Source organism: Nannobrachium achirus (genome assembly GCF_963921795.1).
Source record: "Nannobrachium achirus genome assembly, chromosome: 4".
In the NCBI taxonomy this organism is placed as follows: domain Eukaryota; kingdom Metazoa; phylum Chordata; class Actinopteri; order Myctophiformes; family Myctophidae; genus Nannobrachium; species Nannobrachium achirus.
The window spans coordinates 47521671-47534950 of NC_137813.1; the positions used below are offsets into that span (position 1 = coordinate 47521671).

The 13280-nt window shown below is 43.4% G+C and overlaps 2 protein-coding genes across 2 annotated transcripts in view; one reads left to right on the forward strand and one right to left on the reverse strand.

Annotated features, from left to right (window-relative positions):
* tbcd (tubulin folding cofactor D) overlaps positions 1 to 13280 on the forward strand; it is a 51995-nt gene that overhangs the window by 7178 nt on the left and 31537 nt on the right. Inside the window, exons 8-15 of the mRNA XM_080723635.1 lie at positions 586 to 718; positions 1622 to 1667; positions 2179 to 2311; positions 3230 to 3372; positions 3462 to 3522; positions 3737 to 3811; positions 4183 to 4277; positions 9599 to 9755. Coding sequence (XP_080579761.1) covers positions 586 to 718; positions 1622 to 1667; positions 2179 to 2311; positions 3230 to 3372; positions 3462 to 3522; positions 3737 to 3811; positions 4183 to 4277; positions 9599 to 9755 — 843 coding nt within the window. The remainder of the gene's footprint in view (positions 1 to 585; positions 719 to 1621; positions 1668 to 2178; positions 2312 to 3229; positions 3373 to 3461; positions 3523 to 3736; positions 3812 to 4182; positions 4278 to 9598; positions 9756 to 13280) is intronic.
* On the reverse strand, positions 4729 to 6703 carry znf750 (zinc finger protein 750; the record flags this gene model as incomplete). Its single annotated transcript, XM_080724651.1, has 2 exons — positions 4729 to 5317; positions 5433 to 6703. 2 exons carry the CDS (start codon positions 6701 to 6703, stop codon positions 4729 to 4731), a joined length of 1860 nt encoding a protein of 619 aa, XP_080580777.1.

Here is a 13280-nt window from a genome sequence, read left to right on the forward strand (position 1 = left end):
AGGGCAACCACGTGTCTTAAGATGACTCCCCTGATGTCACATTTCTTACTTTTTCCACCACTGATATGTCATCAGTGGTGGAAAGTAACTAAGAACATTTACTCAAGTACAATTCTTTGGTACTTTTACTTTACAGGAGTCTTTCAAATTTTGTGTACTTTTATTTTTACTCAACTACATCTCAGAGGGAAATATTGTACTTTTTACTCCACTACAAATATTGGAAAACTTTAGTTAATAGTTATTTGTAGATTTGGATTATTATTACAAAACATACATTAGCCACATCAGCCCTATGTAAACTTTGGCTATTTGAAAATAGCCAATGTACAAGCTCAACGCGTCACGATACACAGAATACAAATATGCATTTTGCCTTTTTGCCTCAACATTCCAGAATACCTCAGAGTGAACATTGTTCTCTGACATCCAATACTTTCGTACTTGCACTCAAGTAAACTTTGAATTCTGGACTTTTACTTAACTGAGTATTTCTACAACGCAGTATTGCTACTTTTATTTAAGTAAGACGTGTGAGCACATTTACCACCACTGATGTGTCATCGTTAATGCTTGCCTGTGCAGGTTCGTGACACGCCCCGATGTCAAACTGAAGCGCCTGGGAGACTTCTTGGACTGGTGTCTCACCACCATATCCCAGACGGATGACCAGTCAGTGTCTGGCATCATGGTGCTGGATGGTGCCCTCAAGTCTCTGGTAAACACCTCCTGAGCTCACTCCCACTGTGTGTGGTGGAGAGTTTATAGCGACTGTGAATGTGGATTTGTCGGTGGTTTCTGTGTGTACTGCACGCTATAATTTGCAGAGGGTAGTTTACAAGAACTAACACGAATGGTATGTTATTAGCTAATGGTGGTTTTGGCAGGTGTATGATGCACCTGTTGCGTGCATTTTAAACCAAGTGACTTACTGCTCCTTAGGCCTGATTTAAATGTATACATGAAATGGCAAGCTCACAATGCGTGATTCTTTGCTTTGAGAGCTTGTAGATCAGCTGTTCTCAGTGAGTGACTCTATCGTACACCGGAATATAAATTGAGCTTTATCCATATGAGAAAGGAGTTTAGTTCCTGTGTAATCCCCGTTTCCAACCAATTTTATTTTATTTCCAGGGCATTATTTCTACACTTATAGCAAGTTATTCTAGTAATGAAGCCACGTTAAATCACTTACTGCATCAATTATTTTAATTGAATTCATCCCTGAAGCAAGCACTAGGAGGCATTATTGGCATTGAAAGTGGCAATGCATGTTTCGAAACCGTCCGTTTGTGCGTCACGTCTGTGGAGTCAAACTGGCGCTCGGGGCGTTCAAAACTGGATCTGTTTGTTCACACAGCAAGCCTGCAGGGGTTATACTTGCAAACGCTGTTCTCAGGAGTTTCAAAAATGATTCAAAGGAATAAGAAAATATTGTTCTATACTTATACTGTGGCCTAATGTGAAGTGTGATGTTTAATTGCAGAACGATAAAGCAATAAATTGCTTATGTGAGCACTTGTTTAATCACCACACGCAGTGTAGCTTTCGGGTGTTTGGGTTGTACATGGTGTCCTCCAGTATGGGGAAATGATCTGGTTGGTGTGTTTGTTTTCCCTAGGCTCAGCTTTTCAAACATGGAAAACGGGATGACTTCCTACAGTATGGTAAAAATCCTTTATGCAGTAAAATAATCCATCATTTTTCTTTCTGAATAAACATATGATAATACTTATGATAATGGTGTAAGAGAATAGTAATAGATCAATCCATTTCACTTCAACAATTCCTGTAAACCTGCTTTATGCCATAAACGCCTTTGCAAAATTGAAGCATACTGTACATTTATTGAGGTATTGAAAGCAAGACCAACAGTATGTACTACACATTCTTAAATGGATTGGTATGCTCTTAAAGAATGAAATGGTTAGCAGAAAGCAGATTCTCCATAATGACTGATATTTATGTTTATGTAGACTGCATGAGACTTTCTTTCACATTGTGTATGTTTCTGACCACATGAGTTGGACTGGGTTGAACTGTCGCAGTTGCAGCCTGTGAGTACATGTTCGAATCCTGGGCATTACACATGCTTGGACCTGTTGTTGATGTTACGGTGTTATCTCCCGATTAGGGAGTCTTAGTGTACATAATGTTGTATTTGTATTGGTTCCGCAGCACCTACAGTCCTACAGTGTCTGGAACAGAAGCGTCTGTCGGAGAGCAGCCAGGCCATGCTGAGGAAGCTGGGGGTTAAACTGATCCAGAGACTGGGCCTCACCTTCCTCAAGCCACGCCTGGCCAAGTGGAGGTCAGTCACTTGTGTAGGCCATAATGTCATAGTGATGGGAATAATGGAGAGTTTTGCAACTGGTTAGGTTGAAATAATGTGGAAATATGAATTTGGGTTATTCATTCATCCATTATTTCACCCAACACTGATGTTAGATCACATCAGCTGATTGGGTAAAATCATTCAGTAACTTTAATCGATGAATCCATCCAAAATCGAGTTAAAGAAATCCCAGTTTTTAATGAAAACGTCCTGTTTCATCTTATGGTCTCTGAAAAAAAGAAGTGAGTGGAAGTTTTGAACTGTGCCAAAAGTTTAGTTGTAGCATGTTCTAGCATGTTGAAAGTAGACAAGTGATGGATTACTGACGTACTGTATGTTTGGGTGAGTGAAATTCAACATATTTTTCTTAATTATAAAGCCGCTCTCAATTAACTTTGAGTCTCTCTGATCAGCAGCTACAGAAACCAGTCTGAAACTACACTAATGTTACTACGTTATTGCGCCTCCCTCAGTGTTTTTAAAGTAATTACATCTTTCCCATTATTTACCCAAATTGTCAACAAAATTTAGACTAGAGGTTTGCACCGCTACGTGGCCCTCACATCTGGAGTTGGGCCGCTATGCAGTACCTGACTGTTTCTCTCCCTTTTGTGCCCATATATGGAGATCTCTGTATCTGTCTGTCTACCTGTGTCCCTTTTGATGCCTACTTTATATGGGCATATCTGGATTGTTTACGGTTATGTCTGAGTCATAGTGACATATATACAGTATGGGTGCATCGGGTTTGTTTATGGTTATGTCTGAGTCAGAGTGCCGTGGTCCGCCAGCCGCCCGGCCCTCCCAGTAGCACATTTTAATATAGGATACAAATTTAGCAAATTAACCAAAACGTCTTTCTAACTTTGCTGTGTGTGCACGTTGTGTTTTAAGGTACCAGAGAGGAAATCGCTCACTTGCAGCCAACCTGGCCGTGTCCGAAGCCACTACAAACGCTGAAGCTGTGACTCCAGATGTGGAGATGCGGGATCAGGAAGAGGACTATGACATTCCGGAGGAAGTGGAGAACGTCATTGGTCAGTCTCTCTCTCTGCCTCTGCTCCGCTTGCTTCATCACATCTCTGTGGTCAGACGCTGACATTTTGTGTGCACGCTATTTTCACAGAGCAACTGCTGGTGGGACTTAAAGACAAGGAAACCATTGTCCGCTGGTCTGCAGCGAAGGGGTAACATCAGTACACTGTACACTCACTCACCACACCATTCAGTTGTAGAAATATTACAATGAATGAATGACGATTTAATTTGAAACGTTTGGTGGCATGACATCACGTTGCAGTGGAACATGTTTAGAGAGTTAAGTTGTTATATATTTTTTCAACAACAGCACCAGTTTTGAAAGACTACATGTGCGGTCTCTGTGTGTCTTACAATCCTCAGCGTTGGCAGGGTAACTGGGCGGCTTCCCAAGGAGCTGGCAGATGAGGTGGTTGGGTCAGTACTGGACTGCTTCAGGTAAGACCATGATTTCAATCGTGTATGTGAAACTAAAGACCGGCAAAGCCTATACGTTGTAATACTTTTAAAACCGGGTAAGCATCTGTGTCATTATAGATGTATATAGCAAAACATATATATTTTTGCTTTCTGAAAGCTTAGGTTAGGATTTAATTTGAAGGCGTTTTTAAAATCGGCCTCAGGTCTATATGGTTTAAATCATAGTTTACTCATCACACTTGTCAATTGCCATCACATTCATACATGTTTTTTTTTGTTTCTTCTAGGAATCTAATTTGGCTTAGTTTGTTATAGATTTGATTTGTAAACCGGATTGTAAAACAGAAGAAAAGTGTTCAGACATGTCATCATATACTGTATGTTCTCAGCTTCCAGGAAACAGACAATGCTTGGCACGGTGGTTGCCTGGCACTGGCAGAGCTGGGTAGAAGAGGCCTGCTGCTGCCCTCCAGACTCAGAGATGGTAGGTGTCAACAGAATTAGCAGTGAAGTAGCCATCATAAGACAGGCACATATCATCTTGAAGAGTGGTTTGTTTATGTTTTTCTTCAGTTCAGTATGGTGGAAATGTTACATGTCACCACAACCCCCATAGAAAACGTTGTACATTATCAAATGAACCATGTAAATTAGTTATGCTAAGATTTATATACAATGCCTATCACCTTATCTAACCAAGCAAGAGATTGAATTTACATACATGGCTACAACCAGTCAGTGCATTTAGGTTGTGAGTAACCTTGTGGCTATACCACAGAATAGTGAAATTGTTCAGTGCTTAGAAAACATTTGATCATTGCTGTCCCATAAGTTAATATTTTTACAATGAGGCATACATTAGTGAAGGTTAAAGGTAGTTGAGTCCACGTAACCGATTATTCAAACAGTTCAGAGTTTTTATAGTCAGTGTTGTTTTAGGAACAGCGAGGCCTCCTCCGCAGCACCCGGCCTGAGTCTTTCGCCTTCGCTCTCTTAGCTGGTTTCTGGCAGTCGGGCAAAGCCTGGCCACCGCTCTCTCTTTTTACCCCTGTCGCTTTAGTGTTTTGCCCAGCCTTGGCTCTCTCTTTGTGGAGCAGACTTGGGCTCTCGGCCTCCGTGGAGTTGCCTGAAGTACTGTCTACTGTGTTGAGGCTGCAGGAGGGGCTACTGGCAGAGCTGGCTCTGGCCAGCTGGCACAGAGCCAGGGCTGCGCTCTGTCTCTGGTGGTCACATGGCTCCTCATCTGACTGGCTGTGTAGCCTTTGTTGAAGAGCTCCGGGTGGGCCATGGGTGGAGTGTTGGTCCGGGTTGCTGTGTTGGTCTCTGAGGCTGAGGTTCATAGGCAGTTCCACCTCCATGTTATGTTTCCCCGTGTCAGATGAAATGATTTCCTTCTCCTGGTCCCTTGTAGAGAGGTTGAGCGGAGCCAGTTCTTCCGTGTTCTCTCCGTCGTCTCGATCGGACGAAGACTCGTGGCATTCTTCTCGAGCAGAACTAGACGCTTGGCTGCTCTTCTCTGTTGACCTGAGAAGGTAGAAATGAGGATGGTCAGCTATTGTCAATTTGCTGTTAACTAATTTAAGTTGTTAATTAATTTATCATCAACATTCATCAGTAATCAATAATGTAATGTGCTTACCCTCTGTCTACATGTAGCGTTCTTAACTGCAGCAGGCCATGTGCAGAGTCCTCTCTGCTCAAGTCAGCTGGGGTTTCCCTGGCTGTAGCTGTGTTTCCTGGTTGGCCGATGGCTTGCGTTTCCCCCAGGGTGGTGTAGTGCAGTGTCTCCGTGTCCCTCTGAATGATGTTCGACTGGCTTGGTCTGTCAGGAGACCCTGAAGCCGAGCAACCTGCCATAGGACTCTGCCTAGTGGCTTTGTCTCCAGTCTGAGCCTGGTTGCTCTCCTGCTCAGTAGGTCTGTTATGGGGGTCATTGTGTGGACGCAGGTGCTGCGTGTATAAGTCATATTCTTTTGTGCCGAGTGCCGGGCCATAGAAATCTAAAGTAAGGTACCTGGATCCTGGGATGGGCAGCTCAGGTGGTCGATACAGGCCGTAATGCAGAGGGGGCCCGGGGTGAAGGGAAGGACAGTATCTGTACGGATACTGGGGGAACAGGGAGGTGTGAGCTGGGCCGATGGGCTGTGGTACTACTGGCCTCTGAAGCTCTACAAGCTCTGGCCGGAAGGAGGGAGGGGTCGGCCCGTTCACATGGTGATTTCCTGGGAGGTAGTACGGCGCGTAGAGAGGGTGGAGGCTGCGCTCTGGCAGGAGATATGGAGAGTACTCCGGAACCATGGGAGCGGGGAAAGGTTTTAAGGGCATGGATGGTGACAGTGGCCCCCATGGGAAGGTGGGGTTGTTGAATAGTGGTGGAACAATGGCTGGCGGATCGTTGGATGGGTGCGGAGGTGACTGGAGGACCTCAGAGCCATCTCGGTTGGGTGTGACAGGTGAGAAGGCGGATGGGCGTGGCAAGGACTTGGTTTCTTTGATTGACTCCCCTTTCTCTCTCTCTGTACCTGGACTTGGTTTAGTCACACTCTGCCCGTCCTTCCTGACAGGGCTGTCACAACCAACATCTACTTCCTCTGTCTCGTCGTCCCCGTGCTTCTCTTCGTCAGTTTCGCTCTCCCCCACAACCCCCGCTTTGTCAGGACTAACTGTCTGAACTGCCGGAGGTGAAGGGACGGCCTTTGACGATGGCTTGGTCGGTCTGGCTGTTTGCCCTCCCTTCTGTGACACCAGGGAGATGGAGTTTTTACACAAGTTGTATTTCATGTGGTTGAAAAGATGGGACTTCTCGTTGCAGGTGAAGGGACACTGGAAGCACTGGTACTTGAAGGGTTTGCCCGGTGGTCGGGGAATGTAGTGGGGCCTTTTGGGCTTGCGTTCCTGAATGGTGTCCATCTCTCCCCGTGCACACTTTCACTGTAAGGACACAAAGAAAATAGCATTAGATGTAGTGTAGCGAATAGTTTTTCCCCAACTCTTTTCACATACTGGGAGAATTATCAGCTGGATTATGACTAACAAAGCAACCCATTGTGAGTGCTTAACTCTTCTTTCTCACCCAGTAGATTTGGCCTAATAGAGTTGCTGGACTGGTTCAGATGGAGAGTGACTTGTATAGGCAGTTTCCTTTTTCCATGTGTGTGTCCTCAGTTGCTCAGGCAGAAAAAAAATCCCTAGCCGTATAAAACACTGCACCCTCAGGCTAACTTATTCTACCAACTGTTACTTCAACCTGTGTCGGGCAGCAAACATAGGGAAATATACAAATATGAAAATTGATGAACTCTATGCAAAACACCTACATGTTTGCATGGACATTGTGTCCTATAGTGTTGCGTCGAGGTTAATTTGTGACGACCTACATTACCATCAGCACCTCTGCTTGTCAGCTCTTCTGTTGGTCAAGACAGTCTGTCATCATCATATTCCACTCATCTATACCAATACCAATATAATATGGATTACAGCGATATAAACTGAATTCACCCTGCAGGGCATGTAGAAACTCGCTCCCTCTCTGTACTCTACTAAACTCCGCGCTCTCAGCGTGGGAACCAACAGCCACCTGCTTCCCATGACTACACCTGCGGGATGCACTCAGCTCCCATTCATCACCTGATGAGCTCACCAACCAACGTTGGAGAGTATGGCGCAGGGTAGCCATGCGTGTTGCAATGACCAGGACGAGTGACAACAGATGCCAGCCTTTTTTTTTTTTTTAAACAAAACGCTGTTTCACATGCTGTTGGCATGCGAAACCCCTCGGGTTCCTCTTTCAAAAGAAGCGTCTAACCTGAGGCTGCGAGTTAGGCGTTGTTGGGTGCTGTCTGGAGGAACCTGCTTGTTGATAGCGCTGTCGCAAGAAGTTGCCACTCAAGTTTCTGTCCAGGTGTAGTAGCATGCAGGACCACACCCTTCTTAAGAAAATACATTAATTTGGGGAAGCCTTTTGTTTAATGTCTGCTTACTGCAAAATATCATGTCAGTTTAGACCTTTTTGAGTGATAGGTGTTTATGTGGTAGATGGCACTGTTGGCAGGGCCCATTTTTGGCAAAATTTGAACATTAATTCACTAATTTCCTTCCTTTTTCCTATAGTGTAGGGAGAGAAAATAAATTAAAAAAATTACATTTCTTGAATCTGCAGCTTGAAGGCGCGCTCAGCACTGCTTAAGCGTCTTGTCTGTAAACACAGCACACCAAGCAGATAATTAAAACCCACAGGTAACAGGTGCATGGCTTGGTCCCTGCCTACACCTGCAACCCTCATGAACCAGTGACAGCCAGGCAAAAAGCTCTGACAGAAGACCAAAGAAATAAGCAACCAGTCTCCGTTTCTGTAAAGTCCAATATTGCTCTCTGAAATGTACTCCTCTTAACGATCGAGAGTAAAGGGCCGTTTATAAATAAATAAATTACAAATCTTACCTGCTCTGCGTGTGAAAATCTCGAGCGTTCTGCGAAAGACCTCCTCACTCCTCGCCAGGATCGGCGGCGTCTAGATATAAACGCTCTGTAAGCGGAGCGCTACGGGTCCCGAGTGTGTGCTGGCTCCGCCGGGTTGACGTTTAGTTGTGTGGTGAGTTTCTCTCTGTGAGGTGTTGGCTCTCCGGGAGGCGGAGCCTCAGCCCTAACCAGCAGAGCCCTCAGGCAACATCGATGTACCTGATATTAGTCAAGCCCCAAGCCACGATTTACATGATGGGCAAAGAGCTCCCTTCCCCTTCCCTTCATGTTCCATCTCTCATTGCTTTCGTGGAAATGCCCACATGCATTTTAAGACAGTGGTTCTCAACCTGTGGGTCGGGGGGGGGGGGGGGGGGTCCCCAGATGGTTAACTTCATGTGCAATGTTGTTTTCTCACTCAACAGTAAACAAACCAACATAAAGTTTAAGTGTATAGAGGGTATCTGCACATTTCTAAAGTGACAATTTAAGGACTTTTTAATACCTCTAAAATGACAAATTGTTCATTTAATTCGGAGAGTGGACAAATGTAACCAAATGCACCCTTAAGGGTCCATTTGGTTTCATTTGGACACTCTCAGATTGACAAATTAACTGATTTTTACTGTGTGGGATCGAGGTGGGCTAATTTCCCTTTTGCTTTTTACAGGAAATAACCTGTTGATTTGAAATCAAATATGGTGTCACTTTTGACACCCTCCCTTGTGTTTCCTTCCCTGTTGAATGTTTAGCTGTTGAACAAGCTCAGAGCTGTGGAAAATAACTTCCCTCTGTGGGACAATAATGTCTAATGTAATGTTATAATAATGGCACATTAACTAGGGATGAGATGATATGAAAAGGTCGTCTCATGTTATGATTATTGTGGCCGAAATCATTGTGATTAATGATATCATCGCGACAATCAAAATATTCTTAAAACTCACTTAAATTGGCACTTTTGTCAACCACTTGCACCCTTGCACTTGCATATTCTGAGAGGGACATAAGCCAAAAATAGCTGATCTACAAATGCGATGCCTTGTGAGCTTGTAGGTGAGGGGGAAAAAAAAGTCCAAGTAAAGACAGTACTTGTTTGCTGATGTTATTCATTTCCAGCTTTCTTTTCACTGATACTGTCAGTACCACAAAGCTTTTTGGTCATTCCTTAAACTCTTGTGATAACGATATTCACCACCGTAGTAAAATTTATGCTGTCATCGGACAATATACACTATGGCTTCCGATTTATCTCTTTCTTGTGTTGTTGACATGACGGACTACAGTACATCCTGTATCTTGAGACTAAACCGCTCATCCCTCTCTTCTTGTTCTTGTTTGCAGTCGTTCCAGTGGTACTGAAGGCCCTGACCTATGATGAGAAGAGGGGTGCGTGTAGTGTCGGCTCCAATGTGCGTGATGCTGCCTGCTACGTGTGCTGGGCCTTCGCCAGGGCCTATGAACCTCCAGAGCTCAAGCCTTTTGTCAACCAGATTGCCAGGTAAAGGCACTATTACTGCCTGCACTCTATCAAACCATCAAATATTTCCCACATTGACCACAAAGTTAAGTGGTCCGATAAAGCACAGATAAATGTTGCCTTAGGGTTTAGGGCACGGTTGATATTCTAATACAGTGGCTCCCAAACCCTGGTCCTTGTTGGCACTGCTGCTATTTCTGTTTTTCCATTCTACCTGGACATTAATTACATGCACCTGCCATCCAGTGATGTCATTACGTGCGCATCCCGCATCAAAAACTCATTCAAGTCGCCCAGGGACTCATTCATGTCATGGTCCTGGGGTCCCGGGGATGCGCCTCCATTGGAGTCCATGTTAAAATAATTTACCGGGTCGCGGTAAAAGAAAAACATTTTAAAATTCCACAGACACCACCATTGTTCATGGGTGAAAGCATCCTACTTTACCCTACGTTAACACAAATAAAATCCACGTAGAAAGTCTTAAACAGGCGATAGAAACATCAATGTTTTGATTCCACCGACTTCCGACGCCATTTTGCGCGCCCAAATTCATTAGGGGCACATGTTTTAGTAGTTTTAGTAGTTCTAAGTTCAAACATTAGCCAAATTGTAAAATAAATTTAAGAAATAGGCAAACAACCGACTTCCGACGCCATTTTGCGTGCCCGAATTCGTTAGGGGCACATGTTTTAGTAGTTTTAGTAGTTCTAAGTTCAAACATTAGCCAAATTGTAAAATAAATATAAGAAATAGGCAAACATTTTGAAAATAGACGATCTACAAGCTCACAGCGCTCGAAAACATTGTATTGAGGACTCATAAAACTTTTCTGGGACCCATTTGAATGACCACCTGTGGGTCCCGGGACCCATTACATTGAAAACCTAGTAACATCACTGGACATCCTTTAATTCTAGCGGTCTACTCAAGGACTAGTTAGACCTAGTTTTGATTGATTGATGTCTTTATTGATCATGAAATAAATGTCACATACTGTACAGTGTACATAGTACATACATCTGTAACAAACATCTGACCCACCATAATCAACAGGACAATGCAAAAAAGCTTACAGCTTGTTTCCATTGTGGTCCTTTTTAGTATGAGTGTGGTGCAGTTGGGTGCATGAGACGCATAGAGTTCATGATGTGAGTATCAGAGTGAATGCATGGGTGTACCTGCCATACAAAGTGTGTGTTTGTGGGGGAAGGGGGGATACTACTCTAGCAGTATCAGGGGTCCTGAGGACCGGAGTAGGCAAACACTGGTCTAATAGAATAGAAGAGACTGAATACAAGGCCTTGCTTGCTGTCTTGACAAATGTTACTAACAGCTTGCCTTGTGCATCGTAAAATCTCACTAGAGTATCAGAATACTGTGATTAGCAGTGTCATATTATAATTATTGAAATCTTACATCAGATGATGTTCACCTTGAGAAGCAACTCATGAAGTGACCTTAAAGGGCTATTTCCACTTTAAAAAACATGTGCACTCAAGACAGCTTTTAAGTTGCTTTCAATATTTATTTATTTTTTATATCCATTTTATCTGGCATGAAAACACCCAACCTTGGTTCTGGTTACTGATATTGTCCTTCTAATACATGAGGGGCTGTGTTTTTTCAATTGCTTTTTTTTTTTTTTTTTTCCAAATGAAAGTGTTTAACTCATTCCCTGCCAGGCCCGATAGTCCCGAGATTATTCCAATGTCTTTCCCCGCCAGGCCCGATAGTCCAGAGAATTAAAAAAAAAAAATTTTTTTTTTGACCCCCAAAAATGGAGTAGGCATGATAGCAATCGCGAAATTGCATGTTTAACCCCCATAGCAACCCCATCTTTCAAGCATGGCAGCCATTTTGGCAGCCATCTTTGTTAAACATAGTGGCTGTTATCTCATGAATGCCTGAACGGATTTCCATTCGGATTTTTTTGTTTGAAAGCTGTGAGCAATGTGGACACACGTGGTGCATTATCTAGGCATGGGTGTGCATGATCCGTGCACACCCAATTACATGGAAGTCTATGGAGACGAATGGCAGGTGGGAGTACGGAGGTATGTTAAAATGGCGGTCAATGTGTTAATAAAATAAAAAAATCACACCCGTGTGAAGTGGAGCTGTGTGTGTGTGTGTGTGTGTGTGTGTGTGTGTGTGTGTGTGTGTGGATCATGTGTACCGATTTTTGTGACATTTGAAGAAAATATGTAGGAAAAGGAGCAAAAAGTGTGTTTTGGAGAAAATTCAAGATGGCGGAAAATCTATCATGGCGCAAATGGGCGTGGCCTATATGGGGAGATGCGTCATGACCCAAGGAATCCAGGGAAAAAATATTTTTAATTTTCCGACCTACGGTTGAAGAGTTACAGGCCAAAACGTAAAGTGGGGTGTTATGGCGCCACCATGCGGCCAAATGACACAATTATTTTTTATTTAATCCTTGAAATCATTATGAACCTCCTCTCCAAGTCTTGAAACTCTAGCCCCTATGGTTTGCGAGAGACAAATAATTGAATGTGAGTTTTTGCGATTCCCATTATAAGTCAATGGGGAAAATTAATTCACTAATAAATTAATATCAATTAAACTATAGAACCTTTCTCTTAGAAAAGTAATAGCCCACGATTCCCGAGTAAGGCGGTCGATTTGACATATGGCGCGAGTGTGTGGTGGCAAAACTGTGGGACTAGTGGCGTGCCGAAGTTTAGGAAGTTCAGGCTACATACACACAGACAGACAGACACACAGACAGACAGACAGACAGACACACACACACACAGACCCACACAGCCACGTATAGGGAGCCTGTGCTTCACACAGCTCCAAAAATAGTAATTGGGGGAAAGAACACAGCCCCCTCACACATTAGAAGGACAATATCAGTCACCACCAGAACCAGAAATGTGTGCTTTCAGGGAATCTAAAATCTACTATCCATATACCCCTTTAAGTCCAAAGCCCGCTATCCGAGTATTAAAGAAATGCTAGACTAGATAGGTAGTTATGTCCTCTGAGTGGATGCTGATTTGCATACAAGCTGTAGAGCTTGCATGTACTGTAAGCAGTTATCTACATGTACAGCCTGAAACCAGTTTTTCTGTGCTACTTGTCCTTGCTTTACCCATGTTGGAACCCTTTCAACTGTCGGCACTAAATCATGTCTGCTGCTGAGTGCATTCTGTGGTTTAATCACTTTAAACCTGGTATTTTCAAAATAGCAGATCTACAATATTGTACAGTACAGTAGATCTTGCCCCAGTGTCTGTTGATTTCACTGTTTTCTCTTCTGCCTCTTTCCTGTCAATAGGTCTTTCGCTGAATTCTTATTACTCCCTATCCCATCTTCAAATGAGTCCAGTGACTCCGATTAGTCCAGGGTTGAGCATTTATGGACTTTTGATTTTTAAATGGCAATACTTATATTGTATAATAAACAGGTTTATCGTTTATTTATTTCACTAATACTAATAGTAATATGCATTAAAAAATGAAATCCTCCCTAAAAGTATTATTTCTGTGGACGTGCTGCCCTAGCATTTGGCCTTC